This window comes from Sceloporus occidentalis, unplaced genomic scaffold (genome assembly GCF_023333645.1).
Source record: "Sceloporus occidentalis isolate IW3139 unplaced genomic scaffold, rSceOcc1.0.p SCAF_101, whole genome shotgun sequence".
NCBI classification, from domain to species: Eukaryota; Metazoa; Chordata; class Lepidosauria; order Squamata; family Phrynosomatidae; genus Sceloporus; species Sceloporus occidentalis.
This window is the reverse complement of record NW_028317081.1, coordinates 207518-227039: the sequence shown is the minus strand read 5'-3', so window position 1 is coordinate 227039 and position 19522 is coordinate 207518. Positions and strand designations below refer to the sequence as shown.

The following is a 19522-nucleotide window of genomic DNA, read 5'->3' as shown; positions in this document are numbered from 1 at the left end:
TAGGTTTTTAAATTTTGTTTATTTTCTCCAATCATCGTGTTTTTATTGTCATATACTACCCCCTGATCTGCAGTTAAAGGATGTTTCATTGGGGTAATACAACATAAAACACCGCCTTTTTATTTTAAATGCTCCACCGCTTTGTACAGTACCGTGGTTAACCTCTTCATGACAAGGTGTATTTTACACCATTAAAAACTCACTGTAGCTGAATCCAACTGCATGTATCCCCAGGTCTGCCGACTTTAAAGAATGATTCATTAAACACATTTGGACATAAAGTGTGTACTGACTTTACCCAATGTTCTTCCAGTAGTTTATATCTTTAACTACTTTTTTTTTTTTTTTTTTTTTACCTGCCAAAAATAGTCTTTCAAGGCTTCATATAAAACCATATTCACGCTAATATATATGATTTGTTGCGGAATGTACCTGGACTTGTTCAAACTCGCTCCTATACTGTGCAGCTGAATGCTAGTGCTATAATAATATATATATATATATATATATATATATATTATAGCACTAGCTATAATATATATGTGTGTGTGATCATCTTATATATTACTGCGCACACGCGCTGCTGCCTCTCTCCCACCTCTGGCGCCTGGAAGTGATTTATAGCTTCCATGACGATCTGGCATCTGGGTTGGTCCAGCCTCGCTGTCGCTTTAAGTTACTGATTGTTGCTGATTGGTTCAGGAAACCTTGTAAGGATGGGTAGAAGAGATCCAAGATTCAGTATGGTAGCGTTGGCGTCTTGAAATAAGGTTACGCTCCTTCATAAATAAAAAGAACATGCTAAAGGTACGGTACTTTAAATATCGTTGTAAAAGTTTCTCCTGGAGACTACTAAAAACGGCTAGTTTCATCCCTTCGATTTTAAACAAGCAAAAAACGTATCTGTAGCTGCCAGACTATTGTAAAAAAATATATATATTTGTGGGGGAAATGTCTCAGTGTATTTGAACAGATTATGGTGTGTTTGGTTTTTTTGTAAATTATTAAATAGCACGTTAGGTTTGTGTTGATCTGCGTATTTCTTCTATGAAAGACTTTGGAGGATAGTAAGTCCGGTCGTTGAAAATAAAGTCATCGTGCGTCGTGTGCTATAGACGGATCCTCCGGGCTCTCTGCGTTCCAAACAAATGTTGTTGACTGTCATTTAAAACGCAACTCAAGTAATAGGATCGTATACCCTGATCTGTCGCTTCTCCCGAATAACATGTTCTAAAGTCCATGCGATTAACAAACGAATATAACGAAGTTGGCTAAAATCTGCAAAATATACAGTATCTGTAAGAGAAACCTCCTAATGGACGCACGGCGGTAATGGCTGTCTTAACTTCCTGTTATGGGGATCCGCATGGCTACTTCCTGTTTAAGTTGTCTTTTGTAAGTGTATGGGGAGAATAAAGATAGTTTCTTCAGGCAGGCGATTAATTGGTCTGCTTTGGTCTTCGCTGTGGTGTATTTATTTCAGAGGTTACTCATGGTGAAAAAGAAAATGGCGTCTAAGTTCTCGTTTCATGACCAGATTCTCCCCCTTTGGACCTGTGTCCATGCATGTGAGCTTCCCAGGGTTGGTCGCTCGCAACTTGTTTTCTCATGCTCTTTGTAGAAGACCAGGAAGGCTTTGTGTTTGTGATAGGGGTGAGTCTAACCCCAGTTAGAGGGGCAGGAGAAGGCAAAACACACCTTCCTGCGATCGGAGATCAAAGACGTTAACATGGAGGTGACAGCTGGCAAGTTCCCAAGTCTGCCTGTAACCCACCCAGGCCTGTCGCAGAGTTCTGATGTAGAGCGACGCGTCCTCGGTCAGTACACTTAACAGTCTGAAATGGCCGTGGATCGTCCCTTGGTCTTTGGATAACTCTTTATAGCACAGGTCAGCGCACCACAGATATAATTAGATTTGTAAGCAATGTATGCCAGAGGACCTCCTGTAAAACGAACTGGGGATCGGGACCTTGTGTAGGGAACACAACTCAATTTATTTCTCTAACCATAACGTCTCTGTCAGACTCCAAAATAAAGAAGCAGAGGCTCTGCACTCAAATGGTGAGGTGAGTTTATTTCACACGGGCAACGTTTCGACACACGGGTCTTTCTCAAGCCTTGGTGGAGGACTTGGTTGTGAGATGGTGCAAGAGCCAGGATACCACCGAGTGCTGGATTCCAACCGTTGTTTCTGTATGTGTCAGACTCGACATATATCGCCATTTAATAATTATATAGAATGTTTGTGTAAGGGAAGTTCTCTAAGAAGCACTTGGATGTGTTTCTAGACATTCTCTATTATTGGAAATCTGTAGCTGAATCCAACTGGCTTTGTACTTTGGCAATAAAGTGTCAGACTTGTTTTCTCTTTTTTTTTTTTTTACAATACATATTTTCATTAATTTTATGGCTTAGAAGATGCAATTTATACAAAATTCTACATCCACAGTTGTTCTGAAGCCCTTTAGTACTGCATGTATCCCCAGGTCTGCCGACTTTAAAGAATGATTCATTAAACACATTTGGCCATAAAGTGTGTACTGACTTTACCCAATGTTCTTCCAGAGAATGCAAGTGTTTCGCTGTTGGATGTAGAGTATTAGACTAGACACCTGCTAACAACTTTTTGTGTTTGTAGCCAAACATACAACTACGTTTTCTGTCTTTCAGCGAACCTTTGATCCTTCCAATTGCTTTCGGAGTGGAAATAGTCGCTCAGCATGGGTCAAAAACGGGTCATTTTGACATCGCTTCTCCTCCTCGTGTTTGTTAACACGCATGGATTGAACGGTAAGTGTTCCCAACCACCATCGCCGATATTTATAAGTGGGATGTGACCCAGTGGATGACTTCTGATGTCTGTAGGCTGTTCTTGGTGGTGGCTCTTGGTGTTCTTTTGTTACAAGCACTTGTCGTTTGCAGAGAGATTTTATACTAAATGTTATTGATGTACTTCAACTATTGTGTTGAAACCCATTAGGTGCACAACTGTCCGTCTTTATCATTGCTCGATGCTCTGACTTTGAGCGTGCGGAACTTTGGTTCCTTGTAGCCCAGTCGTTCTGTAATTAGATGCTGAGAGAATGATCTGTTATTGCCAGCGGCAGGAATAGTAAGCTAGAACTTAACAACCTGTTTTTGTGTTATTATGAGTTAAACTTTAAACTTCGATGGGCCCCGAATGTCAAAATGTTACCAGGCGGCCAAACGCTAATCCTGGTGACCGATTCGGAACAATGTGTCTGTGTTGTGTGTTTTTGAAACTTTAAATACATATATAATTTTTAACACGCTGAGGATTAATCTTGATTATACAACCAGACTTAATCTCTGTGGGACACAAGAAACAAGTTCTGTAGATACTAATAGTTGTCCCGGTCACTTGTAAACAGTGACTGCAAGAAGAAGAAAAAACAAAAAAACGTATTCCTTAAAAAGGCAAAAGGGGAGAAAAAGTCTCATCGGTGGAAGTTCCACAAACCAGGGCTCGCGGAACCGACTGGAGGAGCAGGTTCCACAAAACCATCTGCGTTATTTTGGCTTTTTGGTGTACTTCCATAAAAGGGAAAGCGGCCATCTTTTTGAGATCTGTGTGACTATTCCTCCCCATTAACCTGTTTAGTTCGGGCAGCTCTTGTAAAGTCGGAGTGGGGAGAAGGGAGGTGCAATGGGGGCCGCACCATCTTTGTCGATGCCCAAGTCCGTCCTTGTGATACTGTTTTTTTGATACTTAACTTTTTTGTTTTGTTCAGTAGAGGTTTTATATGGATTAGTCTGGAGTAGCGCTGTATATATTGAGAACGGGAAGTAGTTCCTTCAAGCAGACGGGTTCTAGAACAAAGCATAAAATTGGGGGGAAAACTAAAGGAAAAAAGCTTAATTTCATATGACGTTAGGGTATATCTAATAAACTTGTGGGTTTCCCTATATTATAACCTTGAGTGGCACTGCTACCACTCCTTTATACTTTGGGGAGGTGAGGCAGACCTCAAGCACCTGTATATGATAGGGGTGTTGGGGTATATTTTTTTGTTGTCTTCTGTAGGAGAGATGAAAGCGAAACTCCCAAATCCATGTAAAGCTCTTAACTAGCGGTCTTTTTATATACAGAGTTCAGGGAATTGACTCGCTTGCTGCTTTTGAGATGAAATGAGATAAATAAAATATTATATATGTATATAATATTGTGTTTCTGGATTTGCTCTGTAGTAAGGCTCAGAAATGTTTTTCAATGTTTGTTCCGTGGATCCTCAGACATTGGGGGAACGGGAATGGTTGCCCTTGTAAGGTTTTGACAACTTTATTGATCGGCCCCCGGATAGTTTTCATCATCCGACAGCACGTGTAGGACTCCAACGACCGCTTTCATTCTGTCTGAAGCCTATTTGTATTTGATTCTAAATGCAATTTCTCTGCTGATGTCCTTTCCCGATGTTTCCCACAGCTCAATCTCCACCAGGCCAACCCGAAATAATAAAATGCCGGTCTTACGAGAAAGAAACGTTCTCGTGTTGGTGGAGACCGGCTTCTGACGGAGGACTTCCAACAAACTACACCCTGATATACAAAAAAGAGAGGTAATTTGGGCTCAATCCCACGGTCCGGGTCTCGATTAAAACAAGTGTTGGTGGGAACGGACAAGTACTAGTGAATGCGACACATGGCGTGGTCGGTACAATTTTCTAATATGTGTTAAGACTAGTTTTATCTCTTAAAGCACAGGATTGGGATGTTTAATCTGTTTTATTTAATTCTAAAGCCCCACGACCTCTCTCTTTGGAGATGGGCCACCTACCCTCAAGCTGCTGTCCACCGTCTCCATCACTTCTGTTGCCCACCAGCTGTCTAACACTCTCGCTAGAGTGAATTAAAACTCCCATCATCCTCGGCCACCTACTATCGCACAAACATGTCTTTAAGTGTTCTCTCAAAATATAGCATATTATGTGTCTACAGACGGGGGGGGGGGGGGGAAACAAAGCCCTCCAAAGTCTGGTGAACAGCATCAAAGGTTTCAGGATCTCTTGACGGTGGAGAGCTATACGTTTTCTGTCTAACTCTTTTGGGTTTAATCGCGGCGGCCGTTGGTTTGCGGTTTCTGTAACTTCGCGCGTCGGCTGAGTGGCCTCTCTGGTGTTATACTAAGCTGCACGTTCCTGGCGCGTTTCCTGCGTGGAAGAGGCAAGAACCCTCGGAGGAATAAGCCGCTCTGCAGTATGTGTGTGAGCTTTATGCTACAGGCTTATTCCGACTCGTACGGCAAAGACTGGGCTCGGAGCAGAAAGGGGACGCGGAGGTTACCCAGACAGCGGTTAATTAACGTATCCAAATATTTCTCACATGTACTCTTGCGCTGCATAAACGGAGTAGCCTTCCAGGAGAGGTGGTAGATGTTAATACAGAGAGAAAATATTGGCTTAAACATGTCAGCTGCCATTTACAATTTAATGCATATCGCCTTTAAATATTTTTCTAAATGATTAGTAAGAAGCGTTAGAATCAACCACCCCACCCCCGGCACCTGCATGCACATAATCTCATAAATCTTTTTTTTATTTAATAAGAAAATACCTTTTCATTCTTTTGGAGAGGGGTTGTATGGGACTGTCCCATGATATAGACATTTAGGAGGTCCCTGGCATCGGTTTGAGGTATTATCGCTGTAATTGTTTCTGCTCATTGATCTTTTCCATGTGTTGCTATAAGAACCCCCCTCCCCCAAACAAAAAAAAAATAAAACATTACCGCAAAATAAATGAGTTGTTTTTGTTTTTGTCTTGATCACTTTTGTTTTAAAATTGAGTGCATGCAAGTGGTTACAGCAAGATGGTCCCATAGAAATGTTACTGCGAGAAAAGCAAGTTAAAATAACATGAAATGGATCAGAAACCCAGCGCAGACGGGGTTAATGTTGTAAATGACTATTGCAGCTGGGAACGGCTGATCTGTAATGGAATATCTTCAGAGGTGTACAGAGGCCTTTATCACTCCCATCACTCCTGCGTCCCAATGGCCCTTTATCACTCCTGTGTTCTAATGGCTCGTTGTGCTCACTGATCCAAGTTTAAGTTTAAAAGGCTAATTGATGGCTAGAAATCCCTTTTGCAGTTTTGTTACAGCTAGAAATTCCCTTGTTTTCTATAAAAACAGTGACCCCCAAACCTTTGAACAGGTGTGTGTACGTACAGATCGGCTTGGTAAAATAATGGGGATCGCTTGTTTATTGGAGGAATAATCACAGCAAAGTGTTAGTTTTTTGTTCATGTATTCCGTTCTTTTTCCTGTCACCAGTGATGTCAAGGAATTTGAATGCCCGGACTATCAGACATCGGGACCCAACTCCTGCTTCTTCGACAAAGCACATACCTCCTTCTGGGTCATTTACACCGTGTACGTAAAGGCAACGAATGCCCTCGGAAGTAACGTGTCCCAGCCGCATTACGTGGATACAATTTCCATCGGTAAGAACGTTGCAAAAGTCGTCTGTCGTATAAACTTGGCACAGGTTATCGCAAGCAGTGTCACTGTATATAAAGCTGGTACAGTGTTATTTGTACACTGCCCGCCCTGTATATTGTGAATATTTCAATGATATGTACCATGGGGGTAGAATTGTTGTCCTTTCAGAACCTGCCAGAAGCAGATAATCCTGGGAGAAACATGCCTAGTAGGGCACATTTGGTTGAATTTCAAGAACTTTTTAATTAAAAAAAGAAAAGGGGGGGGGGGGGACAAAAAAAACCTTATTCCAACTCCCATAAATGGGTCTGGCATCACCAAATGGGAAGTATTGTGCCCCAATCCCCACTTGTACTGGGGAACGTTTTGGCCAACTTGGCCAGGACCCCATACCACCCATAGCTGGAGACCCAAGCACGATCTACAAAAGAGTGGCTCTTCCCCCCACTTCTCTCTTCCATACTCTGTATGAAACCTTTACGTGAAACAGAAACTCTTCCTTTAAATGATTTTGGGCTCTTGGATCCTGGAGCGTCACAGGTTAAATGCCTCGTCGTGTCGCTGCGTTTTTAAAATGTCACCTTTTTGGAAACCTGACCTGGTCTACTGGATGAAGCATCTGTCCCTCCGCTTGTGTTACATAAGTGTATGCATGAAAACGATGGCATGTGATCTGCTTAAGATCTTTACTACAGCCTGTGACGGGAGCACAAAAGATATTTTTGTCTGTATATATTAATAGCTTTATCTCCTATTATTTATAATCCCATATCGCCCAAGCTTTTTAAAGGTTCAGCCCTCGGGGGGGGTTAAGTCAGCCGATAGATGTGTTTTATTGGAATGATCTATTCTGTAATTGATGAAGAACTATAAATAATTTTAGTATCATTTATAACGACTTTTTTTTTTTTTTGGACTGCAAGAGACCGATTAGATTTAATGATGCAAACAATAAGGAATGCATCAGACGTGATCGCGTTGTTGTCAGCCCTGTACTGGTGGATTTAATTATACAAAACACGTGTTCGGTGTTTAAAACAACTACAGGGGGGTTCATTCGTTTTAGGAAACTATGGAGGAGTTTAAGGCTTGATGTGAGGCTAGGAAGCTGTCCATGTTTGCGCTCTAAGAAAGCTTCTTGAAGGCAGGCGCCTATACCTGGGTGCGCCATTTTTGTTTTGAGGGTTGCCCTCGGTGGTGGATGGGGTTACAAGGGAAACCCTGCCCATATTACTATTATAGCAAATCTTTATTTTAAGAGAAGGGTGTATGTATATGTTTACAACTTAGGGTGTGTATATATACATACATCCCTACACCCCAAATTCTGCTGGGGTGTGAGCCGGTTGGATTGAGATCTGTAGCACCCACCTCAATGTGCCCCCTGATTACTTGTAACAAACAATAATATATATCTTTTTCTTCTCCCCCCTACAGTGCAGACTTTTCCCCCTCAAAACGTGACGCTCGTTGCCGATGACGATTTTCCAAACCTATTGGTCAAGTGGCTTCCACCAGAAAAGGCCGACGTGAAATCTGGTTGGTTAACCCTTCACTATGAAGTTCAGCTGAAAACCGAGAAAGAACTCGAGTGGGAGGTAAGCGGAGGACTTGATATGTCTCACTTTTCGATATTTATCGCATTCATTAATGCTCCAAAATATGTGTAATTTGGGGAAAAGATTGTTTTCCTAAATAACTGTTCCTTAGGATCCAGATCTTACATTTTTATTGATTAGGACAATAATTTATCTCTCGCTTTAGAGCCACGTCGTTGATAAGCAGACTAAGCATAAGGTGTTCGGTTTAACTCCCGGAGAAACTTACGTTGTCCGCGTTCGATGCAGACCGGATTCTGGCTTATGGAGCGAATGGAGTTCGGAGATGTACATCGAAATGCCAGGCAGTGAGTGAACTCGGCGTTCATTAGGAATTCAATTACTTATCAGGGCCGTATGTTCTTATCGGTGATTTGACGACGGGGTCTATTCACTATAGAGAGTTTGCCGGAGAATTTGGTTACGTTATGAAGAACCAGCTTTAGTGAGCTGGAAGAGCTTGGCTGGACCTATACGATGTATAGTTAATTCCGTAAAGGTTCTTCATTCATTTGATTGATTGCATAATTACAGGGCCGCCGTGGTCATTCTTGCTGGAGTTACGAGTGAGGGCCCTTCACAATGTATACGAGAGGCTTAAAACGAATCTCCTGCAATGTCTCCCTCTAGTAACTAAATGTAGCCAATGTATGGTTACAAAGCGCTTGAAAGGAACGCGCTGCCTTTCCTTTTGACTTGTGCTTCCTTGAGAGCGATTGATTAGGGTTAACTGGAATGGCATTGCTTTTCGGTTGTACATAACTACAAAGTATTGAAGCTGAGGGTTTTTTAGTGGAGAGATAATTCCTTAAAGAGGCACTCCAGCGATCACGTGGTAACTGAACGCCCCCTTTAAACTAATATTTAACATTCCCTGGAATTTATGACTGGTCGTTTTTTTGTTTTTTTTTTTCCCTGCCGCCCGGCTTTTTGGCTTGTGCCGGCACTCTTCTGCACAATGTACTTTAATGTGTATGTCTCATTGGTGGGGCTGCCTTTTAAATGATATTGAACCTTTTGCAGATGGAAATGCTAGTAGTATTTGTCTTATTTACTATTGATTATCTGTTAAACTAGTTCCGTTACAGAGACTTGCAATGCATTGCGTGGGAAAAGGGTTAAACTCGCGCTCTCGGCTGCTGCCTTGTTATAGTCTATCCCTTTTTTTTTTTTTTTTTGTGTGGATCTGTGCTATAATGGCCATTTCTTTCTCTGTTCCAGAACCAAAATATAGAGACTTGACGTTGTGGATATCGTTCGGGGTGTTGTCAGCTGTCATTTGTTTGACGATAATCTGGACAATGGCTTTAAAAGGCTGCAGGTAAACGCATCATCATCTTTCCGCTTTCATGATTGCACAAAAGGGATGTATGCATCTGATCCATCAAAGCCTTCTTTAGGTTTGTGTATTGAAGGGGCTGTTCCACTGGCACTGCTGGTTTTATGACCAAATACAGGACTGAAAATATTATCCTGTTTGCTTTCTGACAAATGGGGCGCTGCATCCATATAGCCTGTGGCTTTCTTCTACCATACGTGTATACTTCATTAGAACAGTCATTTTAACGTCCGGTTCTCCAGCTTTGTCGGGTTTTTTTTTTGGGGGGGGGGTTCCCCTCTCTTTTCTTAAAGTTACCGAAACTCCTTTTTGATGACAGCTAATTGGCTGTAGTAACTTTGGTAATGGGGGTTGAGGACATGATTTCACAAAGGGGAAACTAAAGTTTTTATCGTCTGGATCATTATAATATTTGTTTTACCATCTCCTTTATTACATTTTTATAGTTTGATGTCCTGCGTTTTCCCACCTGTTCCGGGACCTAAAATAATGGGATTTGATACCCAACTCCTTAAGGTAACTGCAGTAATGATCTGATTTAGTTTATTATCTTTTGCTATGAATATAAAATATTAAATAGCATTTTTTGTTCTCATATTTGTCATACAGAACGGGAAATCCGAAGACTTCCTGAGTGCTCTTGGCTGTCAAGGTTTCCCTCCGACCTCAGACTGTGAAGATCTCTTGGTGGAATTCGTAGAGGTTGACGAGAGCAAAGAACATCTCATTACGAGCCAGGATAGAAGTCCCCAGAGTCAACATATAAAAGTCAGCCCTGTGGACACGGACAACGACTCCGGAAGAGGAAGCTGTGATAGTCCCTTTGGTCTTTCTGATGGTTGTAAGGAGCTGAGAACCCTTTCATCAGGCTTCGAAAGTTTGGTCATGGGGGACATTGTCGCTTCTACCAGAAAAAATCCTTGGACGTCTCAGAATACGGCAACTGAAATGCCTTTTTCAAATTTCAGCGATAAGGCTTATGTGTGGCCAGAAGGGTCATCCTCTGGTCACCAGACGCCAATGTCGGTGTATCATAATGTCACTGATGTATGTAAGATGGCTATCGGTGCCATGAATGCCAACGTATCTGCATTTTTAATACCTTTTGAAGACAAAGGTCAGCCCAGATACTTTAGAACCATAGACACCATTAATGAAGAAAATAATAATACGCAGAGTGACTTGGAGGAAGTCCATTCCACAAGTACAGACCCAGACAAGATGCACTTGCTGCCTAATGAAAAGCCACCTTTCGCGTCTGCTAAAGCTATGGACTATGTGGAGGTCCACACAGTCAACCAAAATAATGCACTAGCACTAATACCAAAACAGCAAGAGAACAGCCTCAGAACTGACCAGTATACTGTCGTGGCCCCCAGCCGGGAATATTCAAAGGTCGATCGGGTGGAAGATAACAATGTTCTGGTGTTAATGCCGGATCTAGACGTTCGGGACAATACTTTGAATATTGAATCCACAAAGGAATTATGTCAAAAGGCTCAACAGAGCCATGCCTGGAAACAGAAGGGCATTATCCCACAGGCTCGGCATGAAGGCACTTTTCAGACTGGATCTGGGACGGGTTACATGGATCCTTCAAGCTTCTTATCCTAGTTTAAAATTTTTGCTTCTTTCTATAATGTTGCACAATATTACAAAGGCAAGAAAAGTTAATTTCCCTCTTTACTAATAATGATATATATATTTTCTTTTCTTATTTGATCAGACATCTTCGCTTTATAATTTTTCTATCTTATTTATGGTCAAGGTAGATCAAATGTATTTAATGTTGTGTTTTTCATTTTTGTTTTTTTGGTTTTTGTTTTTTCTTTTCTTGCCTTTTTTGAGTTGCTTGGCTGTTGTCACTTTATGTCTAAAAAAAAAAAAAAAAAAAAATACTTTCGGTTTATGTATATGAAAAGGGATTGTTGCAATTGACCCAAACTCCATTCAAGATGACAATGTAAGGGTGCGAGTTTGTGAATGTAAATGATCGGTGGATGATCCGGGGTCCATCTAAACTTGTGCAATCAAATTACTTATAACTGTCTAATTGTTTGTTCAATGCCTAAATCACATTATGCAAATTTCAGGATATTTTAGAGTGTGAAAAAACTATGGAAAATGAAGTTTCTCTATATTTTTCTATCTATAGAAAGAAGCCCTATGGCTTATATAACTATTAATCACTACCATTATCAAGTTATATATATATATATATATATATATATATATATATAATTTATTTCTTTATAGAGCAGATAATATGGTTTTCGGTTGCTATGCTATCCTAAGGTCCTCCTGCTTTTATGAAGTGAACAAATTACTATTCCACCGAACAAGGATATATAAGTATATTTTTTGTTTGTTTGTTTTATCTTAAACCAGAATATTCCTATGCATGATTTCTAGTGAATCCTTAAATTGCAGCCAGAAAGTTTTCTCACCGTGCACAAATGAAAAACAAATGAATAAATACTATATTATCATGCTTGATGTGACAGTCGGAGGAAACCGTTTAAGATAGATGCAGATCAGGACCAATTATTGTCTAGAACACTCCTGATTGCTGGGTTGTTTTTTTTTTTTTTTGTTTTTGTTTTTTTGTTTTTTGATGTGGCTAAAATTATCTGATATTCAGACGCAGAAAAATATATACTGTAGCTACTGAGGAAGTCCATGCCTATGAAGTCCATTTTTTTTTTGTTTGTTTGTTTGTTTGTTTGTCTAATAAATTGCATAAGATATACATACTTTGCATGGTGACCCATATCCTCTTTTTTTTCTTCATAACCGTTTCTTCGAAACCGTCCTAAAACTATAGCCAGTGATGTCCACATTCTATATGCTTCCTGTTATTTATGTTCCCCTGTTTCTAACAACTAAAACGTTTATCAGGCACTAGAATGCTATACCCGCTATGAGAGCTATCATTATAGCTTAATCATTAGTACCTACATAAAAAAATACGATAATATTTGAATGTATAGCAGACCTCGAATGTCTGTGAACCGTCTATTTACCCACAGAAAACTGAATAAAAGTAAAATTACATATATATTTATACAAAGATTATGAGAGCATGTCAAATTTATTTAAATGTACACATCTGTCATCTATACAATATAGTATATGGCATTTTTATTATAGAATAATTTTATTATATTCTCTAAAGTAACGTGGAATGCCTGCTATAATGTTAGGTCTAATTCTTCATAGCCTTTAAAGCAGATTTAGGCCAAATGGCCAAAATCTGATGAAGTGATGTGGTCCTTCATCACACCCGCACAATGATAAACACTATTTTCAAGGTATCTGTTCTGAGACACTAAATGATGATACAATATCGTCATCCGACCACTGCCAGGTACTATCCGAAATAATGCCTTATTGTAATTACCGAAGCATTAACATCCCTGGGTTATCAGGACTATTTTTCTATAACAGACCAGTTTATTTTTAAGCATCTTTAAAAATAGCGCTTAGTTTACAGAGACGGCTGATTTATGTATTTTTCATGGCGGTGGGGAGGGGGGGGGTTATAGATCCATGTCAGGGAAATAAAGTAAATATATGAGGCTACTAATTGGAAGCCTTTTACTAATCGATACATTTGGCTACTATGATTACCAGGGGAGGCAATAATCTCTGTAAATACATATATAAATGATGATGATTAAGCTGTGATAAAAATATTTTTAGGTTAGGCAGAAAATGGTTGGTCATATTTTGTCTGCATGTTTTAGCCTTAAAAATTTTTTTTTATATTTATTTTTTTTATATTAGAGGATACGAATCCGGATTTTTTGGTTATCTCACTTTGACACTTTAAAACTGCTATAAAGTCACAAACCAGACCTTATATTTTGTAATAAAAACTGTTTATTGTGTATATACAGTACAGGTTATAAATTCTGCATATATTAGAAATATAGTTTAAAAAAATTTATATTTGCTAATAAGCCATTTTTGGAAACCTTATTTCTAAAACTTTGTTCCTCTGTTAAAATCGCATTTTAAAAACAAGGGAATGTGTAAAAAAAAAAAAGTCTGACCTTATGTTAAATAAAAACTCCATGATATAACCATGTTTTAGATTTCCACATGGCTCATTTTAAAGGTTGATTTTGGGCAAAGTTTTGTTTTGTTGTTTTTTTTGTTGTTTTTTTTGTTTTCCCTCTTCCTCTCTCCATAAAGTTTGATATATGCTTCCTTCAGTTTTATGAGGGTGATGTTTTACAGTGGATTTTTAGAATTTACGGCAGTGCGCCATATCATATGCTGTTTTTTTTCAGTAGATCTATAATACTCTGAAGTAAAGTGTCCCACGCGAGGCAGCAGAGATGAATATTTTTATGTGTTGCTAATATATTGTCGGTAAGCTAAAGAGATCTTTTGTCGTCACGAGGCAAAGGGCAGGGACTTGTGAGCGGAATTCAATCTGTAATTTGGGTCAGTTATGGGATAAACTGTGGAAGTGTGAAACTTTATAGGATTAGTTGACCTGGAGACCGGTCTCGTGGCCGGCTGTACCGCGTGGCTTTTCCGGTTGCTAGGATCGCCTGTTTAAAACACGAGCTGCAGAAAATCTGGTTTCTGAGCCAAGAATCCGCTGCTGGAACTGAATATTTGAATCTTTTATACGTCTGACCGTTTTATAGAAAAGGAATATCTTTGTACTCTTTGTGCACACTATTGTTTAATGCTTAATCTGTATTAAAATATATATATTTATATAAAATGACATATATACATGTTCACACATTGCCTAGCCTTAGAAAGGGTAGCATAAACAGCTTGCCAAAAAGAGAACCCTGTGCTTCGGTAATTGCGTTCGGTTCCAGACTGCAGATCGGTGGAATGCCGACAACTCCTGTTAAATTTTATTAGCAGAAAATGATGCGTTGCTGATTGTCTGCGCAGGACGGGAAGGCGGCCTGATGGACTTTGAGTTGTTTAGGAAATGGGACATAATGTTTTACAGCCAACGTCGACCATACAACTCTGTAGCAAGTCCTTAACTTTAAAATGTTATCGCTAAGCTCTTCAATATCTCTCGAAAAAGCACTTATATTCCGTGTACAGCACCACTATTATTTAATACGGTTTATGGAAGTAGCCATATAGGGTTAAGAAAAAGTAATTCTTTCCCAGCCTGGATGTGGGCATGGGGTTAGGGATGTTAACCTGTCCCTTCTTTAAGGGACGACCTGACACTCCTGTTAAAGTACCCAAGTAACCTCATCCCTCTGTGGGTACTTTGAATATGCATTCTTCAAAAATTTAAATAAACATAAAGCACTTACGTCATATATAGAACTTCCAAAATTGTCATTGACATTTCTGGCCACTGATTGGCTGCTTAAAGCTATCAATCAATGCGAGTGAAGTACTTCCATTGAAATAAATGGGAGCATTTCCCTGTCACTGATTGACAGCCTGTGCAGCTAATCAGAAAAAGGTCTATTGAAATAAATGAAATCCGCATGCAGCTGAATGCATCTACTGCAAGGTGTTTAGCGGGGGTAGGGAAAGGGCCAAATGCTGCAGAATACCCCATAATGTGTTTGCGACATGGACCACACAAAAATGTAAAGGGACCACGTCTATCATATGCATTAAAGCGCATATGATAGCTGGACTGTCTCCAAAAACTATAGTTTTTTTTTTTCTTTGTTTTAATGCTATGTAGGCAAATTATTCCCAAAGGAACCTTGGTTACAGTATGGAGCCACCAGACTGGGTACAACTCAAGGGCCTGATGGGGGCCACGGCATGCAATTAATGCTTTTATTTATCACTTTTTTTCCCCAACTTTTACGTAGAAAGAATTTCATGACTCCAGTAAAACCAGAGATATAACCCAAATTATTTCAAATGAATGCATTCCACATACTATGACTGTATTATGTTATAAAATATGCTTTTCAGAGGTTGTTTTTTTTTGGTTTTTTTAATACCATTTTTGCTGATAGAGTACTCGCCGTTGTGTATATTATGTGCCCATGATGTGTGACACTGCAGCAGGGACTGTGTATATAATTTCCAAAGGTCTGGACACTTAATATATACTGTAAAAGTATTCGTAACAGAGTATATTATCAGCAGCTATCGATGAGTAGCCAATACATGCATCGCTGTATTTTTTCGTTTGAAGAAACATTATATACATTTATTTGCTGTAATAAACTTTCACTTGCCAATGAAATAAAAGATATTAAAACATTTTAAGTCTCTCGCTATCCAAAAACATTTTTCTTTTGTTTTTCTTTTTTTTATGTTGGGTTCCGTTGCAGTAAATAAGCGAAGATCGCCTCTGTTTACTATGTCCGTGCGGTTGACAAATAACTCACCTGACTCAAATCTGGTTCTACGGACATGGGAAATGCCAGGGAAATCCCAAAATATTTTTTCGAAACTGCACTGTTTACCCAGAGAAAAAAAGTAAATGTTTGTCTTGTGTAAAACGTGTATAGCACTCTGTAGTTCAATGAGCGCTTCTTGCAATCTAATGTCATAGTCGGTGGACTTCTCTGCAAAAGGATCCACCATCCAGGACGTAATATCAAGACGGAAAACAAACTTCCATGTTATGCATCTGCGTTAAATGATCCACATACACGCACGTCATCATCCTTCCACTCATATCCAATATTTGCAAGAAATCCCTTAATATCTTTGCCAGATAAAAGGTCACAGCTTCTTCGCTGCATATTTTATTTAAACTATATAAAATAAAATAGGATAATACCGAAACACATAAATGACAATGATGTACCATAATAAAAAAAATAAATTAATGCCCAGAAAACAAGCAAAGATCTTCAGACGGGTCAAGCAGCTGGACGAGTTCATGTTGATTAATCAGGTCTCGAGAAAGAAAACAGAAAACATATTTTAACTGTACACAAAACATATAATGAAAGAGCTAAACATGGGAGAAAGGTAATTTTTATGTGGACGCTCATTTTTCAGTTAAGGCTACAATAAATAAAAGCAGTGGGCTTCAACGACTTGCATCCATCAAGAGAATGATAGAAAGATGTATCCCGATACCATGGTGGCCGCCATATTGGAGCCCGACATACCGTTATGCGTTCCATTCTGATGCATTCCATAGTAGAAAATAAATTTGTATATAGTGATTCATATGGTATATATTTTTCTTCTTTTGAATGCACCTCCGTCTAGCTATATCAACACAACCTTGTGCCATGAGACACTTTATGAAAAGTTGAGAGCTTTATCCAAGAGATGAAGGTATATATGCTTCTTGGAATTGGCCTGATTTAAACCCAAATTGAAAACCTTTAGGAAATCATCAAGGCTACACTTCTAAAATAAACAGTTCCGAGCCATGGCTCGCTCCTTTTGAGCCGAGGCAAGAACAGAAAATGTTGCCCCCCCCCCCCTTACATAATAACTCAACACACAGCCATTAATGTCTAAACCTTGGCAACAAAAGTGAGTACACCCCCTAAGTGGAAATGTCCAAATTGGGCCCAATTAGCTATTTCCCCGCCACGGTGTCATGTGACTTGTTAGTGTTACACGGTCTCAGGTGTGAATGGGGAGCAGGTGTGTTAAATTTGATGCTTTCGCTCTCATACTGTGTATGTGTAAGTGTGTGTGAGCAGAGATGTGCAAATGTGTGCGAGAATGAATGCGTATGTGAGAGCATGTGTGTGTAAGTGTGTGTCAGCGGACATTTTGCTACAAAGCAACATATCATACAAAGCAACATAAAGCAAGGGACTGCAAATTCCTTCATGCTAGTATTATTATTATTTGAGGGGCCAGGATTCTTTAACATAACAAAATGCTCTACAAACTAAATATTCTATAGTTTGATATATTTGATCATAGTAACACAGAATTTGCACAGTGCCAGAACATGTTAATTAAAAAAAAATATTACGTAGTTTACATTCACTAAGTAATATCATATTTAACCAAATTACTGCTTCTTCCACCATAGAAACAGGGTAAAATATGATGTAAATGGGTTAAAAAAGAAATAATAATAAAAAAATTATCCAAGGCGCAATATGAGAGGTTTAAATGAATTAAGTTATTTCTTAGAATGTTACTTTCATCATACCAAGTTTTGCCCTGAGCCAAGGCCTGCAGTCTAATGCAAGGTATTCGTCTCCAACATTATCCTTCAGCAAAGTAAAAAAAACAAGTATTGTACGTCTTTTACAATAAAATATCCTCTTCTGTATTACTGTTCATTGTTCTTATTTATTTAGTGGACGTTTGCATAGTATTCATGTTACGGCATGGAAAGTACAGGTCAGTAAATGTTTTACAGAACACAGAAGCAGTTTGCTGAGTCAGTGAATTACACGGCACCGGTATATATAATACTTCCCAGAAGATATGACAATGTTTGACAGAAGCCTCGTTAAAGAGACAATGACATTTGGACAGTGTATAAAACAATGCATAGACACTATAAGACCACCTATAGATCCGGTACATAGCTCTAGAGAGAACCCACCAAGCAAATAGCCGGCTCTCGTGATAATTCTTGCCTAAATTCCTGGGTGTTTTGGCTTTGAGGTCTCCATCGTATTCTCAATATGGAAGCCAAGAGAAGCAGACTCCCCAATCATTTAGTTTGATTGAGTTGGGGTACATGTCTTTAAGAAGACTTTCTGTTAATAGCTATTAATGAAAATTAGTAAGGCATTTACTATAAGCAAACCTTATGTCTGCTGCCTCGATCCCTGGAAATATCAGAGCTGAATATGGAAATAACACACAAGGACCAGAGAGATGTTGACTTCAGTCTACACTAACCTCTCTTCTTGTGCTGACTGTACATTGGATTCAAGGTTCTAATTTGTCCCTCATAATGTCGACCAGATAGTCGCATTGATTTCTTTGCTTCCACTGTAGGTCACTGACATCCCTGGAATATGCAGGTAAAAGGCAAAAAACGAGCCGTTGAACTACTTTAAAAATAAACATTAACTGTATCTATGCCCCAAAAGGTTTTCTAGCAAAATCAGATGGACAAAAGTGTTAAAAACAAATGCCGCATTTAACTCGTATGATATATCGATACTTTTCTATGTCCATCTACTTCCATCATCCATAGATATAAATACGTTTTGATTCACTGGGGAATATTGCCTCTTTTGTCCTATATTTTAAATGTATATTAAACCGTGCTCCCTAAGTCCCCGCACACTGGGTGCCGGGATATGATGTCATTTCCCGGCGGTCAGCCGTAGGTAGCATTTGAAGACCGCCGGGGATCAGAAGAGCTGTCACCTAAGTGAAGTTCCCCAAAGTAACAAAATGGGAAAAATTGCCTTATTGGGGTTTTTTGTCTTTTTTCTGGATAGTCAGAAGGGTTGAACTTGATGGTCTTTTTTCCCCTAAATGACTATGTCACGATTATTACTGTGTGTGTAGTAGTGTGTGTGCGTAGACGTAGCTTGAGACCCCCACCGTAACTGGCAGACTGTTTTATTTTGAGAATGAAAACCAAAATATCCCAAGCCCAAGTATGTGCAATGTATAGGCTCACAGAAGGGAATCGGTTACTCGGTTGTACATTCCACATACTGCAGGGCATACTGTTACTGATACGGGCTTGCCAGTGGCATGCGAAATGTATGCGCGTCCTGAAAAAAAATGGCTGTTGTGGTCACCCTAACGCTGACTAACGTTACAAAGGTTCCTAAATATGCACAGTGTGTCTCGGGAAGCCGCACAGATTAATGCCAAGTGCTACATAATAGAATTCCTTATTTCCTAACCGAGAGGCGTGTTTGCTGGAAAGCTGCCCATGCGCTCCTCCTCCTTCCCAATCCCAGCCATGTACTCAATTCAAAGCATCGGAGCTTCACTCCAGTCACACATTCCCCTCCGCAATCTGGAATAAGTTTTCCTGGCACCATGAAGAGATCTTTAACATGTGGGTCCTATAGGCTATTTAAATGGCAGCAGGCAGGGGGGCTCACTGGAGGTAAGTGCTTGAAGAAGCTGCTGTACTGTCTATGAGTCACCATCCCCGCTTCTCGATGTTTTGCCCTATTTTTATTTTGCAACTTTATTGATACATTAACAAGTGATTTATACAACAAGCTATACATTAGATTTGCAAACCTAG

The 19522-nt window shown here is 39.5% G+C and overlaps 1 protein-coding gene across 1 annotated transcript; it reads left to right on the top strand.

Moving 5' to 3' along the window:
* Positions 1–2720: 2720 nt before the first annotated feature.
* On the top strand, positions 2721–11010 carry LOC149283762 (prolactin receptor-like). Its single transcript, XM_089497282.1, has 8 exons — positions 2721–2790; positions 4445–4577; positions 6292–6461; positions 7897–8057; positions 8224–8365; positions 9279–9378; positions 9843–9912; positions 10006–11010. Exons 1-8 carry the CDS (start codon positions 2721–2723, stop codon positions 11008–11010), a joined length of 1851 nt encoding a protein of 616 aa, XP_089353408.1.
* Positions 11011–19522: the final 8512 nt, after the last annotated feature.